This window comes from Lonchura striata, chromosome 4A (genome assembly GCF_050655825.1).
Source record: "Lonchura striata isolate lonStrDom1 chromosome 4A, ASM5065582v1, whole genome shotgun sequence".
Lineage (NCBI taxonomy): Eukaryota > Metazoa > Chordata > Aves > Passeriformes > Estrildidae > Lonchura > Lonchura striata.
In genome coordinates this window covers 10,104,918-10,132,607 of record NC_140742.1, presented here as the reverse complement: position 1 = coordinate 10,132,607, position 27,690 = coordinate 10,104,918, and the positions used below count along the sequence as shown (strand labels likewise).

Sequence of the window (27,690 nt, the reverse complement as noted above, 5' to 3'; positions counted from 1 at the left end):
CTAAATTTGTTCTGACAGTAAAATCAACAACTTGCCCAAAATCAGTATTTCTTAATTTACTGAAGTACAAAAATGTACTCTTGGAGTAAATATGTAGAGTAACTGTCCATTGCAAACACCACCATAAATGACAAGCTTTAGCTTTAAGGCAATCACTTTAATAAATGAGTTGATTATGAAAGGGTTTAATAATTTGTTTCAATATCAGTTTTCATGGTATTATTTTTGGTAATCGTTATGTGTTTGTTATTTACCACCTTCTCATTCTTAAGCATAATATTCTGCATTCATAACCAGGGGAAGAAAGGACAGATGGGGCTGAAAAGATTATATGTTGTGGCAAATAAACGACCAAGCTCTGACTAATTACTTTGATCTCATACTTCACTGGGGATATTTTAATCTGAATTTAGAAGGAAATGGATACTCAGTTGAACTCTTTGTATGGTCCACCAGCATTCTCAGTACTGTTTCAGCTTGTTCAGAACTTGGATGACTTTTCTTCTCTGCACAGATATTTCAGTGTTCTTTAATTAGTGAATAGAGAGAGCAAACCTAAAGAAAATGGTTCTTCAGAGCTGAGCATGTGAATATCTGTGTGGATGTGCTCAACACTCACTATTGATGCCAGGACCTCAGCAGACACCTACATGGTCACGAGCCACAACAGGAGTGCCAAGGGAAGGGACTTGGATGGAGAGAGAAAGAAAAAAGATGGGATCATCATTCAGTTTCACTGCCTGATGGCCTTGGGCTGGATCCTTGTCTAGACCAGAGGCCTCTCCAGATTGTTTTTTATCTCACATGTACACACTCTCTTCATGTTTGCACATCTCTAGGTTACACTGATATTTTTTAGCTAGTTTATTGATAGCAGCTGAGAGCACATTGTGTGGGTATCTGTCTGTTGTCTGTCTGTCAGTATTCTTTTCCTCACAGTAAATTAAAAGCTTGGGCCAATTTCAAACAAATTTGTAGAGAAACACCCGCCTTCGCAGCAATTAAATTCCTACATGTTCCATAAAAAATATTAATCCAGCTGGAGGACAGAAACCTAAAGTGCCCTTTCAAAAGGAAATATTGCAGCATAAGCTTTCTTTTATTAAACTCCAGAGATTCTACTCAGGATGTAATAAATGCCCCATTCACAGGAAAACTTCATTTCGCGCTTGGATCTTATTAAACTCCCAAGTCAGTCAGCCATGCGACAGAAGTCCTTAGGAAGCCAGACTGCATCAGATCCAGTGTTCTTGGAAGTTATATTGACGTTGTGGGAGTTTTTGTGTGAAAGTAAAAACACTACAGCTCATCTTGAGTGATAAGCTTTGCTTTTCTGCCTCCAATGCTACAGTGAAAGCTGAGGAGAGAATTAGCAGATATTTCTACCATCTTGCAATTTCATCCTGTATCTTTCCTCCCATGAGAAATATGTGGGCTGAATTTCCACCGCTCCAAACCACAAGTCATTTTTATCTGTGTGAGTGGCTGCAGGTATTATTTGGGAGCTGTTTAAACCAATCTTGAGCACAGTCACTGCAAATACAGAGACCAAACATTTGCAAGTCAACAGAAAATGAATCCCAAGAGCTTTTTCTTTGCCTGGAACCATGGTCTTGTTCTTGTGCTTATGTCAGTCCCACTAGGCACGAGTCTGTGCCAAAGCAATAGCTCCGACCTGATTGATGGTGTTAATAACTGTCACCGCCGTGTTCCAAAATGAAAGGTTTGGTTGGAAGAATTTTTCTTGACATTTGCACTTCATCAGCCTTTGTTCAGCAGTTCTCCACGTGAGGAAACCATCTATATTGTGTTGCTTCACATAAACTTCAGTGACACTGCAAAATGTTTTGCTCCCTTATAAAAATGTGACAGTGTTACTTACGTAGGCAATTTGCTTGCACAGGTCAAATTAAAAGGCAGATTTCTAGAACAGGGTTTAAAGGCGACCCATGCGTGGCAGGAATGTTGTGTCCTGGGCAGCCTGCTTTGAATGATGGAGAAGAGGGGAGAGGGTAATAAGTGCTGCTGTTGATGACCTACTTGAAATAGTGAAGCGAGAGACAGACTGCTGGGAAGCAGGAGTGAAGATGAGCAGAATTGCTTGAAAATGTATTACATATCTCAAAAATGCAAACGCTGACATTGCTCCTGCAGTCACAAGTGCTGCAGGCGCTCCCCAGCAGCATCTGCACAGGCACAATATGCTTCAGTGGCATTGTGGAAGCCTTTTGAGCAGAACAAAAAGCTCCCAGGACATGGTGACCTCGCATGAAAGCAGCAATGAGGGTCTGCTCATCGGAGCAAGCACAGCCTGAACAGAACTTTTACTGGGTACATTTGGAGGAAGGAAAGAAAAATGTGAAAGACAAAAATATGATCTGATGACCGGGTGAGAACACAGGAAGCGAGCTGCCAGCACAAAACCAAATTGATTGTAGGCTGAAGTACTTCTAAGCCGGGTTGAGAGTAGAATATTACAGAGCAACTGCAGGATTACAAGGGGCTGATTAATTAATTAGTATTGTAGGTCAGAACACACACTATTCCTTTAGGTATTTCTCTATGTACCCGACATTATAAACTGCATTCTTGTAAAAGCAGAAAGAAGAAAAGACATCTTTTAACACTAGATGCACAATATTCTAATTGTGCCATCAGAAAGGGACTACTTTATTTTCACTGTTGCAAAGTATTGCAGAACTACTCCTGTTCTTCTTTTCCTTTTAGTCCTCTGCCTGTGTCTTTTGATATGTCCTTCTAGCTGTGGGCAATTAATGCAGCATAAATATTCCAAATTGCAGAACAAAGGCACACAAAACAGAAATAACAATTTATAGACCCTTTTATTTTATTTGTGGTCTTCCCTTACAGAAGACTTTCAGAGATTTTTTCTTTTTAAAAAAGAACTCTTGTTATTTTTTCTGGGTCTTGCTGGATGAAGGAGCCCACAAAGCTGGTTTGTTTTTTGTTTTTTTTTTCCCCAAAATAAAGTCATCTTGTTCTCTGGTTCTTTTTTCTTCTACTGCTTTATTTCGTGTTCTTTCTTCTCTGGCTTTGCTGGAGTGGAAGTCGTGGCCCCAGCAAAGCCAGCAGCTGTTTTGCCACTGACTTGAGTGGAACCAGGACTTCACCAAGCTTAATTGAAAGGGTAGTGAGAGGTGAGTGTGCAGTAAAGAGCAACTGTATCTCACAAGAAAGTATGTGCTTCTGAGAAATAGACCAGAACAGGTCTTCACTGAGGCATTTTCAAACCTTTTCAAAAATGAGGTGTCCCTCCAATTAATTGTTACTCTTCAGAAATTGTACGTCTATACAAAATTGTTCCAGCCATAATAGCATATGCAGGAGCAAGCACTCACTAGCATCCAGACTGCGAAGCCAAACCAAGCTAAAAGCCTTTCTAAAAATGGATCTTCATGTATAAGGGCAAATATCTTTTTCTGGAGTACAGGATCAGCAAAGTAGCCTCTCTTCAACAGAAGCTGAGCAAAAAGAGCCTCATAGGATTAGAACCTCAGGTGAAAAAAAGTCTGACAGCTTATAAATCAAACTTGTAGGTGTACAGTGTCATTTTTTTAATATCAAACAGCAGGCTGGTTTCTTCAGAACTAATTTATATTCCAATCAAATTATTCTATCACTGAATTTGAAATTAGTCATAGACACAAGGTAGCATCTGATGAAGTCACACTGCCATTTCTCCCTTAAAGCCCAAATATTCTGTTTGTATTGAGCACCTGCAGAACAGAAATTTATCTCAATTATCTGCCATAAATAATCCATTATGACTGAGTATAAGACTACATTTAATGAATTCTTCCAGCTATTGCATCCTTTCCTTTGACTGCTGAGGCAGTATTAGACACTTGATGAGGAAGTGAAAGAGACCTCTGCTCCTTACTTCCCTCTTACTTCCTGCTATACAAAAAGTTTTAATTCTTTTTTCAAAACTGTGTTTCTAATAAGCAACTGCAAGAAGAAAGAATCTTCTTTAAGAATTGGATAGCTGGTGAGAAGGGAGCAGCTCAGCCCTGAGTCCAGGTGCTCTCAGATGCATCCTTGCAGCTAGAAGAAACCTCCACACTCACCAAACGCTGCCCGCACATGCACAAAGCCTTGCACATAACCACCCACCAGCTCATCCAAGCTGCCTTGCCACCCCCAGGCTTTCTCCAGCCCACCCACCACCTGTGTCACACTGCCCAGCTCCACAAACTCCTGACCTTGTCTTAGCCATCTGGGGAATGGCTTCCCAGATGAGAAGCCTGTCTTATTTTTGCCTCTCCTGTCAGTCTTTCATGAGCAACCAACTTCTCTTAAAGCTCCACCTTTTATTTCATATGTGCAAGTAGCCTTTGATTATCTCTCTTATCTAAATATGGTTTCAGGACAATGGAGTAAAGTGGATCAGTTATTTTTGGCAGAAAATTATTATCTCTACTGTATTGAATTGCACTGTAGAAAATGTTCAGTACAGCTTTGTCAGACTGGTGGGAGTCTGCAATGTGTTGAGATACATTGGTCACTACATCTGTCTTTTTTCATCTGTTGCAGAGACATAATAGACAAAATGTAAGCATGAAGGAGATATTGATACCTAATCTATTATCTGTATGTGCATATGTGACTGTGTATACATACGGATGTATGTGGTTTCTTCATACACTGCAGAGGTACCATAAATAATCAGATAGTGAAAGCTGGTCCCTGCCATCCTGGGCTCCAAGCCCCAAGTCAATCTGCTGAGAAGAGAATGTGGGTGTTCAAAGGAACATGCAGAGGCAAAGCAAGCAGGCAATGTCCCTCCTTTTGTTTTAATCCAGTGGTTCATCCACAGCCACTAGCAAGGTTTGCCTGTGATTTAACAAACAGCTGTTTTGATGGAGACAATTCCTACTTTAGCCATGTTTTTCAAAATTGTCAGGGCTGGAACTGTGTGCATGTTGCTTTCCTCCTCTCACCAAGCAGTCCTTCACTTATTTATGGGCCAAAGGACCTCCCACAGATGTAACAGGTTTTTTGTGTTATGAAGTGAATAACAATAATAACTGAGCTCTGTGTGGAGCTGTCTTTACTGCCTCTGTTCCAAACCTTTCAGATTGCACACTGTATTGGCCACTTGGAAATGTTGCACAGCTTTTTTTTTAGGGAGGGGACCAGAGGAGTGACAACCAAAGGGGTTGTCACAAGTCTGGAGTCTTGAGGGCAGCAGGCATCAGAGGTGATCTGTCCTGCAGAGATGTCACACACTGCAGGGACAGAAATTCTTGCATTGGTCAGAGTAGGTACCATGGCAGGAGCTGCAGCCTGGGCAGTGACAGGTAAGAATGCCTGATTTCATCTCTCCATGATACCATGTTTTCTGCAGCATCTTTTCTACCACTGGCTGTGCCAAGGGAAAAAAATAATGAAAAGACACTGTGGAGGAAAAAAAATTTTCCTCAGTGGAGGAAAAAAATTGTGAATGTCAAGACAGAAATGGGTTCTACCCATTTGTAGTGTGCCACAGTGAGGGTGTTCTTAAAGCTGTGCATTATGGGGCTCAGGTCACAGAGAGCTGCAAACAGAATGATAGAGAGCACCATTTTATACAGTATGTTACTCTGACAATAACACATTTACAAACAAATTAGTTAAAAATGTCTGGAGGACATTCAGCTTTTATAAACTGGGCTTCATCTCCTGCTGATAGCTTCCTTTGGGATGAGTATGCCATGCAAAATGATACACTGCCTTGGAGAATAAATTTACGAAGTTTAGCAATGTAGGTCACATTGCAGGAAATCATAAATGTCTGAACATCACTCAATAGCCATTCAATCAACTGCTCAAAGCAGAATGGGAAACTGAACAGTGTGTAGCTGTCTCCAGTGAGAACCAGGGAAAGTCACGATATGATTTAAAACTCTTTAGATCCTCCATCCATATGTTCTACATTTTTATTCCTTTTTTCTTGGTACTTCAGAATTAAAATTCTTTGTCCATATCAACAGTGACAATAAAAAACCCATGATTTTTGCTATTGCTGCCATAAGCTATGTGTGTTGGGTGGCTCAAGAAAGGTGTGCCAAAAATTTAGGGAATCAGAAGAGTTCAAATGGTTGAAACTTGTATAAGTAGTCTAGTCTTAAGGAACTAATTTCATTGTGAAATTATTTTTGTATGCTTTCAGTCAATCAGAAGGATTTATGCTATTTGCTTCATTTTTTTTTTTTTTATTTGGCTTGAAGAAATAAGGAAGAGATTTTAAAGGACATTTCTAGATCTAGTACTTGCTAAGGATTCTTTTAGCTTTCTGGGTCCAGAAGCTGCTGGACGCCTGAGATCCAGATATTTAGGACCTCACTAGAGATGTCAAGGGTCACTCTGAAGGCATCTGGGACTTTTTAAGGTATGCAGCCTTTCTAGAGCTACAGCTCATGGAGCAGCAGAATCCATGGCTTCTGGAGCATGGCTTGAGAGCCACTGGATCTTTCTCCTGCAGTAGTTTGGAAGCCTTTTAGAGCTTTTTCTTAGAGCCTGCCTGGCATTTCTGTGGAGCCCTTTGAGCCTTTCTAGGCCTGAAGCCATGCTATGCCTTTCTAGATTTCAAACTCAGCTACTGAAAATCAAAAACTATTGATCTGATTAGGAACCCGGTGCAAAACTAATTTCAGGTGCACTTTTAAAATCTCTTTTCTAGAACCTTTTTGGAAGGCAAGTAAAGAGAATTTCTCTCCTTCTATGTCCAAGTTAATCCATCTCAGGCTTGAGATATGTTATTCAGTCAAGTGGTAGTTATTGAATTTTGCTTAAAAAGCTTTAGTCCTAAATGTTACCCTTGTAAGCTGTTCTGGCACAGTCTGACAATGCATATCCAAATATGCATCACAGCAGTAACCAAAGCCCTGAACTGACAGAAATTTAAAGCAGAGAGTGCCTGCTTACAGTCTCAGACTAGACTCAAACGTTCTCCAGTGCATTTTCTTGCATTTAATCAATAAAAATGCTTTCACTGAAGGGTTGCAGCACAGAATGCTCTTGTCTTGTTTGTTCTGCAAAATGCAAGGTGCCTAATTTTTTTCTGTTAGCTGTTTGAAGTCTTACAGCAGTATGTGTTTGCTTTCTGTTCAGCACCTTAGCTAGTTTATTGGCATTCATTTTCCCCAGTTGAAATACCTATTGTGTAAATACTTGGGAAAGATTAATTGCAGAAAATCATCTTGTGGTAACAATTGATCTTGGTACTAATTTCTGTAAAAGTAAGAACTCAAATTACTTCTGTTGGTTTTTCTGCCTACTGTTTTTATATCTATGAGGGAAAAAATGTGTCATTTAAAGATAGCCATAAAACTTCTGTAGCTGTTTTGCTTTAACTCTCTGTTAAATTTCAGTAAATAATTAGTTCACTCTTACAATGGATTTTAAAAAGCTTTTACTACTGAATTGCATAATGTTGTAGGAATTTGCTATAGAAGATGTCCTGCCATAAGCATGAATTGCAGGATAGTTATTCTTCCCATCCTGTTTTCTTTCCCTTGCAGAAGTTGTATTTGCGAGTTTAACTCTTAAGGGAAGGCTTAAACCACAGAAGTGAATTTGTATTTTCTTGTGAAAGCTGTGGAGTTGGCATTTGTTCTGATCCTTGTGGGAATGTGTTTCACAGCCCTGAGCTGGCTGAGGAGCAGTTTTGGCTCCCACATCTCAACTGGAAACATCCTGGCAGCAGATCCTCATCCTTCACTTCACCCAGTCCTGCTTTCTGCCATCCCTGGAGTTAAAGGAGCAGAGCTGTTGTCAGAGGTCAAGATCCTGCAGAGGCAGGCGATTTCCTGGGCACAAATTTGCAGGAAGATTTAATTTCAAGAATTTAATTTAAATTTTCATTTGGAGTTTTATTCAGAATTCAAGGAAGAGTCTGAATTTAGGTGATATATTCCCAGTGGCTGGTGTTACTGAAAGCGAGGGGTTTGCCTTTTTCAGTTTTGGAAATTTCATTTTATGTATGCTTTCATCCTCTCAGTTTTCAGGCCAGATGCTTTTATGAAGCTCAGCAGTTATTGGAAACAAAAGACACAATAACATGCTAGCTCCAGCCCCTCACTGTTCTCAAACAGCTCTTAATTACTGTCTCAATTAAAGCTTTTCCAGATACTCCTTTCCCTTATCTGCATTGGCAGCACAATAGCTTTCTGTATCCAGAACTTCTGAGCCCAAAATAGAGAGATGAAGCCAAAACTCAAGATTTATGCAACCTCGCTTTTGTGCCATCTTGTCTGACAAGCCCCAGGACCTGGAACTGTGAGTTACAAAGTGAGGCAGAATGGAGCCAGTCCTGTTATTAGCTAGATTTCCACCTGGTCCCATTCCCTCCTTTTGGCTGTGCAAATTACCTGCAGCAGCATGTTTGGAGGACATCTATTCCCACTCCAGCACTGGAGACATGTTTGGGTTAGATTCAAATTCATGGTCTATTTTGAGATATTTTAATTGAAGAGTCTAAGATTCCTCCTCTCAGAGGTACCAGTCTGTTCTAAATACTTCATAAATTCCTTCTGGGCATTTAACAAAGTGTTCCTTTCATAGCCTGTGTAAACCATGGGTACCATGTTTAAACAGGCTTAAATGGCTTAGCAATCTAAGTCCCATTGATTTTTATAGTCAGTGTGCTTATGTGACTCTGGATAATATTCCCTCTATTGTTAAATAAGGACGATTTGAAAACCGTCCCCATAGAAATCAACTTTTTCTATCGATTTACTAGACCCCAGATACGGTCTTTGAAGTTGTGAAGCAGTAAAAAATAACAAGAAATTATAAAACAAGAAGAGAGCTGGGAAATGAGTGCACAGCTAGTCTTGAAGCAAGCAAAGACAAGCAGTGAAAGCTGTTGAAGTGGTGCCTTTCCTTCATATTCCTGCAGCAGGTCCCTCATCAGCTGGAAATAATTAAAGAAAAAGCAGGCTGGCAGGGAGACTCTCTGAGCCAAAACCCTGGAGAACTGGTGGCCCTCAGACCTCTGAGCTGCATCTGTAAAATGTGCCACAGCTGCTTTCCCAGCCCAGGGTAGAAAACAGCAGCCATTAGGCTGTAAAACTCATTTATCTGGGTTTTTCACTAGGAACCAGTGAGTGCAGAGAGCAACATTTGTGAAGTCTAGGGCAGGGATTGCTACAACTGAACTGTAAAATTTTGGATTTTATGCTATCAGAAGCAGGAGACACAAAGGCTCCTCCAGCACGGGATGAGGCTGTAATCCCACCATAGGGAAACGTTCCCCAGTGTCAAACCACAGGACCTGAACCGTGTCACTGTGTGCCATTAAAAAAGGAGCAAAGCTGATGAGGGGAGCTGACAGTGTCAGTGTCAACAAAAGGAAGAGCCCAGAGTGAGAGCAAGCTGACAGAAAATGAAAAAATATCCATGATTGTTAAAGGGAAAAAAAAAAGAGAGAGAAATATATATAGTGAGACATCCTGTGAAGAGTTCAGGGAAGCAGAACCAGTCTCCTTCAGCCTTGTAAACTACCAGCTCACTCCTAATGGCCTGCCTGTGTGAGTCCTTCCTTGGAGCCACTTCTCTCCCAGGAGGAAGGAGAAAGAAGGGTTTAGGCAGCAAGAGAGAAAAATGCTACTTAGGAGGAGAACATTGTGGTGAGCAAAAGGGTTTGGCCTGGAAACAACATCTGAAGTGAGCGTGAATAGCACCCCTGGGAATGGCATGGAGCTGTGCCAGGGGAGATGCAGGTTGGATATTAGGAAAAGGTTCTTCACCCATCTTCACCCAGAGGGTGGTTGGGCCCTACAACGGGGAAGTGTTCCTGGCACCAAGCCTGACAGAGTTCAAGGAGCATTTGGATAATGTCCCCAGGCACATGGTGTGATTTTTGGGGCTGTGCTGTGCAAGGTCAGGAGTTGGACTAGATATATGCAGGTCCATCCCTCTCGGGATATTTTATGATTCTTAAGATAAATAAAAGGAAATTTATAAAGGAAGTTAGCAGCAAAAGAGAAATCCAGAAGAGGCCATGAGCAGGTCTACAAGTGCATATCATAGAGCTGAAGACAGGAAGGGGTAGCATAAACAGAAGTGCTTGAAGCTGAGCAGCACAGATAGGAAGTAATCCATCAGTCAGGACTATCAGAAAAAATTTTGGCATGAATTTCATGCTACTACATGAAATTGAATCAAAATAAACAAGCAATGCATGGCAAGAAATCAAAGCAATGGTGAAGCCTTTCTAGGGATTTATGCAGCTTCTTTTAATCCATGATAAATGAAACTTATCCCACTGAAATTTACCCCCACAACCAAACAGTTAAGCTCTTGAAACTGGCATTTGCAGACAAGGATAAATTTTTCACTCTTTACTTGTCTTACTTTGATATGAACAGTGTAAATTGTTTGATATGATTTGTTTAAAACAGTAGCAAAAATGGCTCAGCCATCAAACGTCATGCAAAATGTGCAGAAAGTTTCATCCATATGTTCAAAACCAAAAGTGAAGCAGTGTTCTTCACAAACTAACTCATGGATGTGTGTATTGTAAATGCAGGTGAACCCAATGGGAAGAAATGCCGATGTCTGACTCAGTTCAGAAGGCTGAATGATTTATTTATTATAACTATGCTAAAATACATTAATATACTATATAAAAGGAGGATACTAAAACTACATACTACTTTCTCTGACTCTAACTCTCCCACAACTCATGACCCTCTCTCTCGAGTCCAGCCCCATGTGGGTTGGATTGGCCATCAGGCTCAAACAATCCTCACCAGAATCCAATCAAGCACTCACTCCAGGTAAACAATTCTCCAAACACATTCCACAGAGGAAAAACAAGGAGCAGAAATAGAAATTGTTTTCTCTTTAATTTCTCTCTGTGCACCTCTATGAAAAATCCTGAGAGGGAGAGAAATGTGCTTGCCACATGTGTGTACATCTACAGGCACATATGGTTAAGAATACGTGTGGACTCTCCTAGCAGTGCCATGGGGCAAAAAGCTGATGCTATTAATTTAGTTGGCAAGCTTTGCTGTGGGAGAATGGAGTGGGTTTGTGTGGCAAGGTTTGCTTTAGCAGGGGGGCTGCAGATGGCTTCTGTGAGAAGCCCCCATGTCCAGTGGATCCAAGGCCAAGATAGACCCAATGCTGGCCAAGGCATTAGCAGCAGTGGTAACACTTCTGGGATAATGTGTCTAAAAAAGAGAAAAAAACCTCCTCAAGATAGATAAGTGAGAATATGTGAGAGGAACAGCTCTGCAGCCATCCAGGTCAGTGAAGAAGGAGGAGGAGATGCTCTAGGTTCTGGAGCAGAAATTCCCTTGCAGCCTGTGTTGCAGCTCATGGTGAAATATCCAGTGAAAATTCATTTAAACTAAAGCCACCTTAGTGCACTTCACATGAAAAAATGTATTAGAAAGCCAGACTGGTGGGTGTTAATTTTGCACTTCTCAAACCAGAGATGGATTATTAGATGTAGCTGTTGTCTTTATGCTAACAGTTAAATGCTGAATTCCCAGAAAAGCTGACATGTTAATACTTACATGCAAAAAGTCTCATTGCTCAAGGGTTCACTTGTTTTGTTAGTGATTTCTATTGTATATACTCAGTCCCCCATGAACCAAACAGAATTGTCACCTGAACATTTCAGTCTGTGATGAATAAACAAACCCTGGCTGCTTGTTTATAATGGGATAATCAGCACTGCCATTTCTGGTCAGTGCTCAAAAAAAAAAAAAAAAAGCAGCCCCATTGAATATAAGAAAAAAATGCTTGGAATTGGCCCAATTTTGAGTTACAAAAAATATATACTTATATAGAAAAGGACTATTTTACACAGACTTGTGAAGTACTGCTTCAAATTTAAAGGTTGATTAACGGATTTAATATTCTAACTCTAACTGAGGTTTTGTCTGGAAAAACTTTGTAGTAGGCACAGTGGTATCAGATGAAAATCGAGGTGCTTCTCTGTAAAATGTTTATTGCCTTTGAATGAAGCACAACTGATGGTTTGGTCACAGAAGCTGCCAGAGGGCAGCTTGCTTTAACGAGAAGTAAACAACCAGTGACTTTTCAAGGTAACAGTGAACCTGAGGGTGCAGTTACACTTCAGCTTAAACTGATTTAGGTGATTAGTTTTTTGCCAGCAAACTGTCTTGAACCTTCTCTCTGTAGGAACACATGGACTGGCCTTGCTGCTGTGGACTGCACTGGGAGAAGGGATGGAGTGGGACAGCAGCAGTCCCATCTTACACTAGTTTAAGATGTCATGAAAACTAATCTTGACAAGAACAGTGCAGATTTTTTCTAAATCTGTGAAATTCTTGTTCAGATTAGGAATGCTCAGTGATTTGTGCTGTTGTGTATGTTTGATTTTAATTGGGCTATTGCACCTTTTTTCCCCCTCCAATTTCACCAGCATAAGCTTGCAGTGTGCAGCAGCTGGTTTTTATGCTACAATCTCCAGACAGGTATGCTAGCTCTAATATTTCAGATTAAATTTAACCATGGATACATCCATGATTGCTTTAAACTGCAGAAGGGAAGCTGTAGGAATAATTACCTTCAGTTAGCTTTGCAGAGCAGAGAGCTGGGCAGCAGTTCTGGTGTAGTAACAAAAATTATTTGAATATTTCCAACTAAAATTTTATGTATTTTTACCTCACTGCAGCTAGTTTTACAGATGTGAGCAGTATGAAAGCAAATACGCTTGCAGTTAACAGCTGTTAAGCTTTAGGCGCATTGCTTCAAGTGAAATGTGCAGCTGCATAAGAGTTTCTTCTATCTCAGTAAACCAAAGCAGCCCCAAATAAACCAGAGAAAAAGTTGTTTAGTCCCAAACCAGTCCCTGTTTATCTGCAGGACACCAGACATACCTTCACAGTGGGAGGAATTCACATTATTGCTGGGTGAAGGCTGTGTGGCTGGTCCAAAAAAGAAAACCAGCTATCAAAACATGGCAGGTGCTAGGCAAGGTAATTATGGTAAAATAGATGGTTTTGTCCCATATTTTTATTTGTGAATAATCTAGTTACAGTTAATCAAAGATTATTTTTACAGCAATGCCATCTGTGGAGGCCCTTAAAGTTGAAGGTGTCTATTTGCCATTAAAACAAATCCATCTACTTTGGTAGAAAAAGCAATTATTCTGCATTAAAAGGTGCATTGCAAATATGTTTTTTTCCAAGCTTCTTGGAGAAAGCCACATAGACGTAGATTTTTCGGTTAAGTGAAGAGTTTTATTTGGTGTCCCAGTGAACTCTCAGCTGAAGCAAGAGCTAACAGGGGTGTGCAAACCAGCCTCAGAGCAGTGGGTGGAACCCAGGCAGTCACACATGCACAGAAATTAGCACTGTTATGGGCAGAATCTGTTTCCAACTGGTTCAGCACATTTAGCATCATTTGGAAGGCTTCAACCACCTGGTTCAGAAGAAATGTTGAGCCCAACAGCATTAGTCTTAATGCCAGTTGTGGGCACAAGGAGGAATGGGATTGTTCCGTGAACCTTTGTAACTGTGTGGTCACTGCACAGGATGAGACACGACAGCTGCAGTGCCCTCACATTATTAAAACATCACTTACCAAACCAGCAGTGCACTCCTGGAAATGAGATTATTCAGGAAATACTGCTGCTTGAGAAAGGGAGAGAGACTTGGCGTCCAGCCTGGTTGCCAAGCTGACCCCAGGCAAGCAGGTGGCTAGTGATGGCCACACACTCCACCATATGGTGTTCCTCAGTGCTGAGCATTGTGTTAGCATCAGCAGTCTCTACATTCATAGTGCTTTTAATTAGCACAGTGGGAAAATGAGCAAAACCAGCATCAAAGTGCGAATAAGTGAAATAGTAAAAGCTTCTGTGACATATAAAGCATATAAAACAGTTACATTTCAGGCTGGTAATTATTGTCTTTTGATGATTTAAATATTTAGACCAGAAAAATTCCACTCAGATAAAAGGAGCCATCTCTTCATGAAGGATAATAAGTAAAGCATCCCGAGACAGACTTAAATATGATATCTTGGAATCTCAGGGGCTCTGCTGTTTTCTGACCTTTCCAGAGACAACCTGGAGTCCAAATCCTCCACTGGCATGGCACGGGGAGAGGGACCGGCCTGCTCTGTTGTTGTTTCCCAGTTCTGCAATCCTGCAATGCCTTTCTCAGCAGAAGGAGTTTGAAGCTCTGGCCAGCACATGCTGTAATCAGCAGCCTGTGTACTGGTTGCCTTTCAGATTGACAGGGAGCCCCGCTTTTAATTTGAAGCATGTTTAATTCCTCCAGATCACAATGCAAAAGATATCAGATGAGTGAGGTCATTCTTCAGCTATTTCTTCCAGCTTGGTTTGAAACTTCCTTTGGTCTGCACTCTCACCTGCATGGAGAAAGGCAAAAAGCTATCCTTAAGTATGACAAGTTTACTTAATCCATGACTGAAATAATTAATTCACAAAGCAAAATCATTATAAATAATTAAGCTTGGCTACATTATCATACAAAATAAGATATATTGGTGTATTATTTTGTTACAAAGAATTAAGCTTGTGTTTTTTGTGGCATGTAAGTCTTATAAACATTTCTTGCTTAGTAAATAACAGTAGAAATGTGTCCTACTCTTCTGGTATGTCATTTTCCTTTTTTGCTAACAGGCAATTAAAGTGTTACAACATTGACAACCTCTCACTGTTTTCCACTCTGCCAGCATTGACTGCAACCTTGAAACAATAACATTGAGACCTAAAAAATTTTCTGGCTGATGTTGCATGACATGAAGTGTGTGTTTTTATTTGCATGACTGCATAGGTGTAATAAAGTTCCCGCTTTAATGGACTTGTGCAAATACCTCTCAGAGGGTGCTGAATTACTTTTCAAATCAAATTTTGTTCTACACTGGAGTGGGACCTCAGAAAAGAGTATACTTGTTGAAATTTGTTCCAAACCTAATTAAAGGTCCTAGAGAAGCAGTACTGAGAGAATCTGCCAGGCATCTTGATGATATGATCAGAGGTGGTTAAAGAAATCTGCCGTACTGCCCTAATCATTCCTTCTCCCTTTTTTCCCTGCCTCCCCCTTAATATTTTTTCCAGGTGCGGTTAGAGTGGCCAACAGACCTCACAGTGAACCCTCTGGACAATTCGCTGTATGTGCTGGACAACAACATAGTCCTGCAGATCTCTGAGAACAGGCGCGTGCGCATTATCGCGGGGCGCCCCATCCACTGCCAGGTGCCCGGCATTGACCACTTCCTGGTGAGCAAGGTGGCCATCCACTCCACCCTGGAGTCCGCCCGCGCCATCGCCGTGTCCCACAGCGGCGTCCTCTACATCGCAGAGACAGACGAAAGGAAAATCAACCGCATCCAGCAGGTCACAACCAACGGGGAAATTTCTGTCATTGCTGGAGCCCCGTCAGATTGTGACTGCAAGATTGATCCTAATTGTGATTGTTTTTCAGGTAAGCACATGCTTTTTATTTCCTGTCTGTCATCTGTTGAGATTCTCTGGTAAAGCTGCAGATCAGCAGTAACAAGGGGAAGGAGAGACAAGCAGTGATTGGGTTTCCTTGGAAAGCCCAAAACCTTATCAGCAGATCTTCATGAATTTAATCCATTGACTTCTGAGATGTGAGTCTTCCCTTGCCACTCGAGGAACTTCAGGATGGTCCTAGCTTTTTCTATTTTGATACAGTGATTACACACTGTTCAGAATTAGTTCCAGCTCTGCCTTGCTGTGTCATTTGTCAAAGCTGCATTTGCCCCTATTGGAGATGGTACCAAATTGTACCTAAATGCTACCGGAACAGGCAGCCCTGCTCAGCAAGAGGAGTACCAAGGGGTTTCATATCAAGTGCAAAACACCAGCTTATGCCTTCTCATCACTCATGTCATACTGCACCACCGGCAAACATACACTCTGCAGAATTTCTTTTTCTTTGTGTGTTTCAAACTGGAGCCAGTTCCAGGGCTGCAGTGCATGGCTGGACTTTCTCAGCAGCACAGCCACTCTCCCCTGCATGCACCAAAGCAAAGTGTGGCTCTTTTATTTCATAAAAACATAATGGGACAAAGGGCAGCATTCCCATACAGAGGTGTGCAGTATGTTGCCATCTTGTCATCTCTAAGAACCGCCATGTTCAGCTCCATAATAATGTTGTCATAATTCTTAAGCCTCTCATTTCAAATAAAAGGTTAATTACTGACAAGAAAACATTAAGTATGTCAAAAACAGAGAGGAAAAAATGCAAATGGTCTTCTAGAGAAGGTGGGTTGCTGACCTAGCATTGTGATCATAATCAAAGGCTCCTGTGCTTTGCCAAGTGATGCCAGCTTTAGTGGTGGCTGTGGGAGACCAGTGAGGAACAGAATCCTGGACAGGATTCCTATTGAGGAAAACTACTCTCAGTGCTGAAAAATGAAAAAACTGTGGCAAATATAATGATTGTGCCAGCCTGGTTTGGTGAAAGGCAAGGTCAGCTTGGCAGAAAGATTCACAGATTTTTCCATTTCCAAGGGAGCATAGGGTGTGCTCAAACACTCCAGCAATTTCATGTCTCAGTCAGGAGAAGGAGAGCAATACACACAGTAATGTGGTTTTCCCCAAGAGTGAGGTTTAATATGCTTTCTTGCTATTTACAGAAAATCCTGCTCATGTAAACTCATTTTGATAGATGCATACAGACCATGATAATGCAAAGATCCTTTTGAAACCTTAAATGACACAAATCAAGTAAATTGTCAAGAGATATTGAAAGGGATTGTTTCTCAAGGCGCTTTTTGGCTGCTGTCTGATTTTGTTTTCCTGCAGTGTTGAGTTTTTAATAAGTATAAACTAATCTTTCTTTCAGCGCTATTTTAGCTGAATTACTGGGTTTTCTTTTCTTTTTGTTTACAACACAATTCTACTTTAATAACACGCTAACAGACAGTAAGTAGGGAATGAAACTTCAGGTATCATGGTCTTTTCTTTAAAAATTCTGCATTAAAGCTTTCCTGAACAGCAGGGTTTGGGACTCAGCAAAAATGCTGGTGAATTAGATAATTTATATTCCTGTTTGTCTTCACTGAGACTAATTTAGAATTGCACCAACCTTAGATAATAGGGATTTAATTAGTTGGAAGAGGATATTGTTTTATTGACCTGTAAATGATACTGCAGAGAAGCAGCATGTCAGGCTTAGAGGATCAGCTTAACAAGGGCATTAGAGATTGCTAAAATTACCATTTCTCCTCCAGGTGATGGTGGATATGCCAAAGATGCAAAGCTGAAAGCACCTTCCTCGCTGGCAGTGTCTCCCGATGCCACGCTGTACGTGGCAGACCTGGGCAACGTGCGCATCCGCGCCGTGAGCCGCAACAGGGCTCACCTCAGCGACTCCAACCTGTACGAGATCGCCTCGCCCGCCGACCAGGAGCTCTACCAGTTCACCGTCAACGGCACCCACCTGCACACGCTCAACCTCATCACCAGGGACTACATCTACAACTTCTCCTACAGCGGGGACGGGGACGTGGGCACCATCACCAGCAGCAACGGCAACTCGGTGCACATCCGCAGGGACACGAGCGGGCTGCCCCTCTGGGTCGTGGTGCCGGGCGGCCAGGTCTACTGGCTCACCATAAGCAGCAATGGGGTTCTCAAAAGGGTCTATGCCCAAGGCTACAACCTGGCCCTGATGACATACCCTGGAAACACGGGGCTTCTAGCAACCAAGAGTGATGAAAACGGATGGACAACTGTGTATGAGTAAGTGCATGACATTAAATAGCTTGTGCAAGGAACCCTATTTTATGAGGTCTGAAACTTACCTATGAGCACTGAAACTTCTTTTAGACAGGTCTAGTAATTTGAAAAGACACCCTGCTACTAACATTGTGTGAGACAGGACAAGCAGGGCTGTTGCACAAGCTTTTAAAATAAAGCACTGCCATTTCTTATGTGCCTAAACCTGTCATATGTAAAAGCTCTGTGCATAGTGCCTGTTAAGTGCAGCAGAAATTGCCTGAAATTACACTTCGTTTGCACTTTATTGTTATGAATCTGTTTCTTTAAATGAAAAGATGAGATTTTTTTTTTTTTTTTTGTAACTTAAGAGGTACAGGCAAGTTGTGATATGAATCAGGAATTTGCAAAATTCCTGAAGAGGGCAAAAAGGGGAAAATTAGCATACTCATCAGAAAACAGGGCGTTGCAAAGGAAATTAAGAATCACAGTGGAAGGAATATCCAAAGACAAGAATGAGCCTGTCTCTACCAGCAGGGGAGGAAGATCTGTAATAATAACAAAAGGATATTTAATAGCAAAAGGCTGTATATTAACAGGAGTGGGAAAGGCTTCATAAACAAGACCACTGACAGAACTTCCAAAAAGCAAGACAATGTATTTAAAGATGGAGTCAGGACATCCCAATCTGGTCCCAGAGAAAGAACAACCCAAGAGAAAGTTCATTTTTGATTTATAAAGAAGTGTTTTGTATCAGGATTTCTCATTATTTGTAATTAGTTGTCATAATCCCTGTTTGAGGATGCAGCAAGTGCTGCATGGAAATCATGTTCCTAGTTCAGAGTCCTTAAGGAGCATAATAGTGCCTATTTTCTGTGGAATGTAGGAGTTCATGGTCAAAAATTAAAATTAAAACCACCCAGGTGAGATTGGAACAAAAAACTCATTGATAAGAAGTGAGTTACTGCCTGAGTCACCTGGAGAGGTAGTTGATTCCCTGTCATTACAGGTTTTTAGAATTATAATTTCTTCAAATGAAAATAGGATAAAAGCACAGAAAATGCTGCCTAGTATGTGGGTTTTTTTATTCAACAGGATGTTTCTTCATCCTGTTCTCTATTATTCTGCCAAAGGCTAAATTAATAGGATAGCATAAGTATAAGCCATTAGAGAGGGCCTTTTTTACAATACCTGGGAAAACAAAAGCATACAGGGTCTTCCTAGTTCAGTTATCATTATCAAACATCTATTGATGGAAACTTAAACTCTCCTGCAACAACAGAAGCTCACTGATACCCTGGTGCTGTTCAAACACTGATCACAGTCACCTTTTATAAACAGAACTGACTGTAAATGTATGCATGTTTCTTTTTAATAATTTCAGTGCTGAGAGTTAGCCATTTATATCCCCACTTGATGATGATGTCAGTCCAGACCACAGACCAGTGACACTTTCAAAGAGCCTTTACAGTAACTACAAGTCATGTCTATTAAAATGCTGAACAGCAGGCCTTGTAGAAGGGCCTTGATTGTTAGAGCATGGGTGAGCAGATTATCTTTAGTCATGTGCCCTTTAGTCCTGGCATTCTTTCTCTGTCCCACTGACACTGAGCATAAACCATTTCACACTATTGCTCTTGCTATACTATCGCTTGGTCCTCTTTTTAAAGTATGGCTCACATGTTGAAAGATCTTTTAAAGTACTTTACCTGCTTGCAAGTGCTTCCTGCTATATGTAGTATAGGTTTATTCTATGCCCAGGGAGGATTTTTATGATGATTAACACAAAGAAATTTTGCTAAATTAAACAGTTTTACATACTTTAAATTAAACAGTTTTACATACTTTCCCAGCTTTAACTACAGGCTGGATAACATTGTCCTCACCAATGCTTTGAGTTGTCCAGGCTTTGCATGACCACACACTCCTGCCAGCCTACATCAGTCAGGGAAAATTAACAGAATTACAACTTTTCCATTACAAAAACAGCAACAAAATTAAATTGTGTCAATTAAATAAAAACATGTCATTAACATTTATATTCAATCCAATATATTAAGTCATTTTCATAATACATTACAAATTCCTCAGTGACTGAAACACAGAATGTCACCTGATCTGCTCCAGTCAGAGGGGCAGTGGGTTGTAATCACCTCTGTGCTGAATAGTTGTGCTTTCAGGAGATGCTGCTCACCTGCTGCCATGAATAGATCATGGGCTGTGATGGTCTTAGTTATCTTTTACCCAGATACTGTTTTCCAGGGAGGTCACATTCTGTACTGACAGCCAATTTCAGTTTGAAAATTAGAATTTTTGGAAGGGTTTACTTATATATATGAATTGCTTGTGAGCACTATGAGAATGTAACATTGGAACTAAAAGCAACTTTAAAATTGCTTCAGATCATCTGTGGTGCTTAAGATAGATTTGCATTCACATCCAAAAGTTCGGCCCATGGCACTGTCAAGCTGAAATAGGGATGAGTTTGTTTAGCAACACATATCACACATACTTGAGAATATGAGCAAAGATAATGACCTGTTCAGAACATCTACCTTTATGTCAGATTCACTCACAGAGGGAAATTATTAAGAGGTAGAAAACTACCTACAAAAGTACTTGTCATCCATCTACTCTAATCTGATGGAATTGAAGTGCTGAAAGAGCTCTTGCATACAATTATAGCTAATGTACAATTTTAAGTCATCTAGATTTCTTTTAATATTGTGTCATTAAAGCTGTAAAAGGGGAGGGGAAGTACTGGTCCTCTATTAAATCAAGGACAAGAAAACACCTGCAAGAAACAACTCTCTCTGAAAAAATTAATTAGACCACTTTCCCTTTGAAATGATATAACTCTTAACTGTGCTACATATAGAAATGCAAATGGATTGTGAAGCAATATCCCCATGTGTGCATTTCAAATACTGGTGAACACTTCCTCATGTGAGTACTGAAAATCAGTGCAATTATTTGCATGATTAAATGGTCACTGACATGATTAACAGTGGCATAACTGAGCCCCAAATTAACATTAAGAAATATGCCATGATTCCACCCCTATTAGTATGGGTAGGACATTGCAGGAGCTGAGTCCCAGTGTGCTGCTATTCATCATGTGGAAGGTGACAGAACCTGTCCTCAGAGGGCTGAGTTTCTTGGAGCAATCTGGAAGGAAAAAAACCCTTTAGATGATCATGCTGTGGAATCAATTCTGAGACACTCTTCTGCCTGTCCTCCTTGAAGGCAGTGGGACCATCGACACGAGTGAGAGGCCTCTGCCGTGTGCTCGGGTCTCATTAGGAGTCAGCACCTTTCTGGCCAACCAGCCAGGAACAGTTTATCCCATTTTCAGCTAGACAGGGAGTTCTGTATTTCAGCAGCAGCACCATCAGCAGCCAAACTGGATCCTTAGTGAAGATGGATCCCATGTCTTGAGCACAAGTACATTACAATAAACCAGCTGTATTTGCACCTTAAAAATGCAGGTTTAGTGGATTTTCTGTGGTACAGTAGCAAATCCAAATAACCTACCAAGCTGTCACACCTGTTTGATCAAGCAGTAAATGAAATATAACTGCCTGATGTTCATGAAGTTTTCTAATGATGAAAAGTAGTGATCTGAGTCAATTTTAGTTGCTGCCCGTGGCATCCAGTCAACTTGCACAGAACTGCCATAAGGAGAGAATGTAAATAAGTCACACAATGTATATAAGGGCAGTGAGAGGTGAAAAGGAGAGAGATTATTTTGAATTTAACATTTTATTAATTTTAACTTATTTGTAAACAAACCCCAAGATGTTCACTAGTTTATTCTCCAGTGTTTGTTTGGAAAAGAACAGCAGCTCTATTTTTCTTTTTTTGTATTGGAGGGAAGACAAATCCTGATATTTTTTCACCAATAGTTCTTGCAATATATAGATTTTATCTGATTAATTAGGGGCAAATAAATATCCTAGAGAAATTATGCCAGTACCTGAAAGGGAAGAACAAAGCCAGATCATCTGCTGATGTGAAGAGGTAGAGTTTCATTGGCAACAGTGCAGTTCCACCAGCTGATATACCGGTCTGGTCTGTGAGAGGAGACAACTAATAAAACATGAAAACTTAATTATGCTTTCATACCTGCACAGTAAGTTTCTGTTTTATGAAGATGAGTTGGTTTTGCTCATGCAAATACTCTGCAATATCAGTGAGTTGTCTTAGGTGAATAAAAACATGTCAGCATCAATAAGATTTTTAAGATGTGAGGTATTATTTTGAAACAATATCAAGCACCAAGCAATGCTCTGTGCTGGTTTCTGTGTGAACCATCAGAAAGAAGAACTGAAAAGACCTGTTAGAAATGCTGCTCCTGAGCTCTGGAATTAATTATTGACTTTTTGGTAACATGGCCTGATTCACAATCAAGTACCTTGAGCTACAAGAATTTCTTTAGCACTGATGAAGTTTAGGTGAACTGAAATGTGGTCCTCTAGATTCTAGGTGAAAAGTTCCTGCTGATTTAAGAAGACCCAGGGGAAAAGAAACAAAAGAGCAAAACCCATGTAGGCAACTTATTTCCTGCAGATTTCAATCTAATTTTATCACTGTTGTTATGCTTTAGTTCCCCTTTTTACATTCACCACTCACATTATGTGCGTCACACATCTGTGACAAAAGGCAGCTTTTAAGTGTTGCAGAAGGTAAGAACTGGTTTTATTTAATCTTACGGGTACGAAAATGCCGTTTTAGGGGTGAGTTGGATGCCTGACCACCGAGTGACCTCCAGTGGCCCTGTTCCTGCATCGCAGCCCTCTGGGGGAAGCCCCAGCCAGCTGCGAGCAGCACAGAAGCCTCTGGCAGAGGCTGAGTGATGTAGGTGGCATCTCATTGTATTCCCAGTTGTATTTCATCCAGCACCACTGAAAAAGACTCCAAGCAGGAATTCAGACTAGGTGCTGAATGCATTTTGAGTGGCTAAATAGACCAATTCTTACCTTTTTACTTACTGCACAGTGTTGATAATGCTTCCTACTTCTTTCACAATTTTTTGTGCTTTTAGGAGTATCTACACGACAACAGTGGTGTATTTTCATGGCTCTTTAACATCATTTTGCAGGTATGACTCCGATGGGCACCTGACCAATGCAACCTTCCCGACAGGGGAAGTCAGCAGCTTCCACAGCGATGTTGAAAAACTGACACGAGTGGAACTTGATACTTCAAACAGGGAGAATGTGATCACAGCCACAAACTTCTCAGCTACCTCTACAATATATACTTTAAAACAAGGTAATAAAAGCATTTCTGTTATTTCTTCCCTAATCACTAGACATTACTGCATTCTTAGCTGTCGGCCAGAAAAAAAAAAAAAAAAAAAAAAAAAAATTAGTTCATTTGTTTCTCCCTTGTTTCAGCACCAACAGCTACAATTCTGCTGGGCTACCAGTTAGAAAGAAGCCAAAAGTGAATTCTTCTTCTCTTAGAAAAATTCTGTGGATGAAACCTAATTATTGAAATCTCTGATGTCTCCAGGCTTTACATGCTACTTTCTGCTTCAATATTTGGAGGACTTGGACTAATCTGTAATACACTGAGCTTTATTATTCAAAGAAATACTTCCCAGAAGAATGACAGGTTCCACTGACATTTTAGCACTAAAATGCCTTCTTTGGCCAATACTGTGTATTCTTTCTGGTAGTTCTGTGAGCTGGTGGCAGCACCTGTAGGAAGGGGGAGAACGAGGCCCACCTCTACTAGTGGCTACCTCGGGGATTAGATTTTGACTCAACTCCTGTAGACACCACAGTATTTCCCTGGTAATATCATATATCTCAAAAAAAACCCTGCTTTCTGCCTAACGGAAGTGCCCCAGTGTCCTGCAGATTTTGCAGATTTATCACCAGAATTCTGGGTTTACATAGTTTAATCGATCTGGGGTCTTTCGTCCTTGTTGGGTTTTTTTGTTGTCAGTGGATTTTTCAGGCTTTGAAAGAGCAGGTGCTAGGAAATAGGTCTCTGATGTCTTTCCAGGTCTGCTATAGAAAAGCTTTGTAGCTGAGCACATCACAGAACTTTTCTTTCTCTCAAGTTTTGATCTATAAGAAAAAACTAGGAAGAACTCATCTCACAAGATACCCACTCATTCCTCTTTGCCATTGTGTGGTAGAGACAGCACTGCATAAATAGAAATAATTACATTGTTTTGTCACCTGTTAGGCTTTGTCCAAGTGACTCCATCTGCTCTCTGCACCGTCTGCTGCCTGATCTGTCTGTCCTTAAATCTGAAACTCTTCAAAGTTGCTAAATTATCAAAGTCTGTCTCAGCAAAGTGCTTGCACACAACAGGCAGCACCAGAAATTAACAGCTCTAGTTATTATTGTATGTGTCTCATAAATTCATGTCATTTAAATGTTTACATATCTCTGAAAAACCAGCACAAAGCACCGTGTGAGCAGCCAGTCAGGTGTGGTGTCCTTACATCCAATTATCTTTACTTTCTGGCATACCCTACTATTTTCCTTATATTCACATGTCAAGAGTTGGACCAGTTACTTCTGTGTGGCACAGCTTAAAAAAAGGGATGCTTTGGATACTCCCTAGCTGGAATGAGTTCAGTCTCACTGTAAGGGTGAGACTTTGTATGTTAGCACTAAAGTCAGGCTCATGTTGGAGTTCCCCCTGGCAGCTGAGCTGCAGGAACCTCCATATCCCAGCCTGAGCAGATGCCAGACACATCAGAGCTGTGGCACAGCTCTGCCTGCAGAGGAGGAATTACACTGCCCAGGCAAGGGAAAGGAGCTCCAGTGTCTGCTGCCTTCATAGACTCTCAGTGGAGACCTCCACACACTTCTGGTAGTTTTGGGTAGGAGAGGGAGGTTGTGCTGGGTCACCCCAGCTCCCTTAACAGCCCTCAGTGGCACAGTCCTGAGCCTCTGGAGCTGCTCACTGTGCCACCACTGCTGATCCATTAATTTTGCTGGCCACAGTCACTTCCCAGTCATTCTGTTGCATCAAGCTTCAGCCTGGTGGCTGATCATCCCTGTGCCTCAGCCCAGGGTCCTGCTGCTAATGGGGAAGAGGACAAGCTTTTTGTACAGTGACACAAGGAAAAGGGACAGAATGGGAGACTGGCTGTCATCCTAGATATCTGGAAACCAGCTTCCTTGTTTGACCTCAGATATTCTTGCAGTTGTTCAAGCAGTGCATTTTCCTGTTGGGATCTGCAACATGCTAAGATCATCACAATAGCAGTGGTCAATACTCAGCTTATGGTTTTACATACTCTTAAGTTGAAAGCAAAAATTCTTTATTCCTGCTGCAGGAAGCTTTCACAATGGAAATCATCAGGCCAGATGTAATAAAAGGCTCTTCAGACTGGGGAAGGACTGGAGGCTGCAGCTTGCAAAACTCACACTTGTAGTTGGGGTTCAGCTGTGTGTTACCTCCTTGGGCTACAAACTGAGCCCTGTTGTGCCTAGAATTTGGTTTATAAATCTGGAGGTCTGCATTTCTCTCTGATTTTTGTTGTTTTTGACAGATAACACCCAGAACATCTATCGGATCAGCCCAGATGGGTCTCTGAGAGTCACCTTTGCCAGTGGAATGGAAATCACGCTTAACACGGAGCCTCACATTCTCGCAGGGGTTGTCAGCCCCACGCTAGGGAAGTGCAACATCTCCCTTCCTGGAGAGCATAACTCAAATCTCATTGAATGGAGGCAAAGGAGGGAGCAGACCAAAGGCAATATCTCTACATTTGAGAGAAGGCTAAGGGTAAGGCTTCCTCTTGTAAGTGCAGTGTTCCCTTTGAAAGCCATTGAACTATAATCATGTTGAAATGTTATACTTTGTAAGAATAAAAATTCTGTATCAGTAGTGGGCCCCAGCCATGAGTTTCAAAACCAAACTACTCCAACAGTTTCAGGGATGTTTGATCTCTGTTTGATTTTGATTGTAAGATTTGACCTCAAGACATAATTAATTCTTTTCTTCCCATTCTTTTTCAACTAAGAACTTAATTATGGCTTTGGAAGAAGCTGTGAGCAAAGGACAGTGCATAGTTACTCTGGCACAGCTGCAAAGTTGGAGTCACATTTTGCCTCTCTCAGATCTATCAACGCTTTTTCATCTGGGGGAGCTGAGGGGTGCCAGCTGCTGCCCAGGACAGAGGCTCTTGCAGGACACACTTTGGGTGTCTTTTCTTGGATTCAGAGTGATGTAGAGCCTCCCTGTGTATCCAGACAGGCTGTGTATTCATTCTGCCCTCTGCCACAAGCTCTCAAACCCCCAGCTCCCTCTGGCTGGGTTACACCACAGCTCCAAAAAAGACTTGCTTTAACATTGCATCGTTGGTTTATTTTTACCTACGAGTACAATGACAGATGGTCAACTTTTAGTATTTAATTACATAACACCATGGCTCAAAGAGATTGCTACTTTGTTAAACAGGTTTTTTATTAAATCAGTTCTGGTTTTCACATGAATACCACTTAAAATGTCTGTACCAATAGTACAACTGGGAATTTTTGCCTTAAAATTACCGTGTTATTGACTACAACCTTTCTGGATAGGAATTATATCTGAAGGTACACCTGTTAGCTCTGAAAATATAGAGATGGTTATTAAAATCTCTGGATTGTCAAAACCACCAAAATCAAAACCATCTCATTTTGATTATGAGATACTCTATGTTTTTTTAAGTGTACCATCTGTTTGCTTTTCAACTGCTCAATCAAAAATACAAGAACTGGAAGATCTGGCCAGACTGGGCACTCTATGTAAAGCACTTGTTTGAAAGGGCATTGTTCAGATTTGACAGTCACAGTTACTTTTTAGGATCTTGCAAGCAGGCAAAAGCTTCTTTGCGTTGTTCTTGCCCACCTTATGCCTCCTTCTTCTCTAAATTAGTGTGAGGCCTCATAGCCCTGCTGGGGAGGTAGGTGAGCTTAGCACTGTGACAAACATGTTAAGATGGCAGGATCCAAACTGTGGCTTCCTGAGCTCATGCTGTCTGTTCAGTTGAAGGCTTTCTGTGAGACTTTGTGATTAAATAACAGTATAGCACATTTTTCTACAGGAATCTTATGTAATAAGATGGTAAACAGAAAGGATGTAGTCAGTCATCTATTCTGCTTACCTTGCCAGGGACTGGTTGTTCATCACAATTCTGTTTAATACAACTACTTCATCTTGCAGAGTTTCACCATTATGCAGTTTGTATTTTCTATTGTTGAAATTATTGACTGCAGTTTCTTTTGCATTTCCACTTGTTTCTATGGGATCTTTAACACTGCCTAGCAAAAAAAAAAAAAATAAATAAATAAATAAATAAATTCACAAATTAGTCAGGATTAAATGCATTCTGGCCGGAGGCATAAGATATTAATTGAAATATTTGGTGGACAAAACCACTCATGTATTCCTCTTCCTCCCCCTTCACTTTCATCCAGAGAGAGGATGGAAAGTGAAAGACAAGCATAAGAATAATTTTGGTATGCTGATACCTTTTACTTTTTGTCCTTCTAAAAGTATGCACTAGCAACACAGCTCTCAAATATTGTATTCTTATTTCTGTAAATTGTGTCTTTTTATGCCTACCCAAGATCAAGAGGACTTAGGAATTGTCCTGCCTGCTCAGAAGGACAAGCCAGCTGCCTGTATTGCAATCCTGGCTGTGCTGTTGTTCTGAGAGCTGTCAGGGCAAGGCTGGAGGGAGCCTGGTGGGATAGCACAGGTTCCTCTAAAAGGAGGATTTTAGAGTGGAAAGGAGGAGAGATGTTAGAATCATAGAATCATTTATATGTAAAAAGGTCTCTTAAGATCATCAAGTCCAATTGTATTCTGCACAAAGAAACACCATGTAAGTAGGCACAAGAGAAAGGGACAGATGGACTACTGAGGCTGGTAAGACCATGAAGAAGGACTTCAGAGAATAGCAGAAATACCTGGATCCTGGAGTTCAGCTTTAGCACTGACACCTGCATGGTATGCTGGTGGAATGGAGAGT

At 41.0% G+C, this 27,690-nt stretch overlaps 1 protein-coding gene across 26 annotated transcripts in view; it reads left to right on the top strand.

Moving 5' to 3' along the window:
* Window positions 1-27,690, top strand: part of TENM1 (teneurin transmembrane protein 1) — a 793,032-nt gene that overhangs the window by 747,662 nt on the left and 17,680 nt on the right. For all 26 annotated transcript variants that reach the window (XM_085571039.1, XM_077786535.2, XM_085571036.1 and 23 more), the window contains 4 exons: window positions 15,068-15,434; window positions 17,212-17,722; window positions 22,800-22,972; window positions 25,222-25,457. In XM_085571039.1, coding sequence (XP_085427165.1) covers window positions 15,068-15,434; window positions 17,212-17,722; window positions 22,800-22,972; window positions 25,222-25,457 — 1,287 coding nt within the window. The remainder of the gene's footprint in view (window positions 1-15,067; window positions 15,435-17,211; window positions 17,723-22,799; window positions 22,973-25,221; window positions 25,458-27,690) is intronic.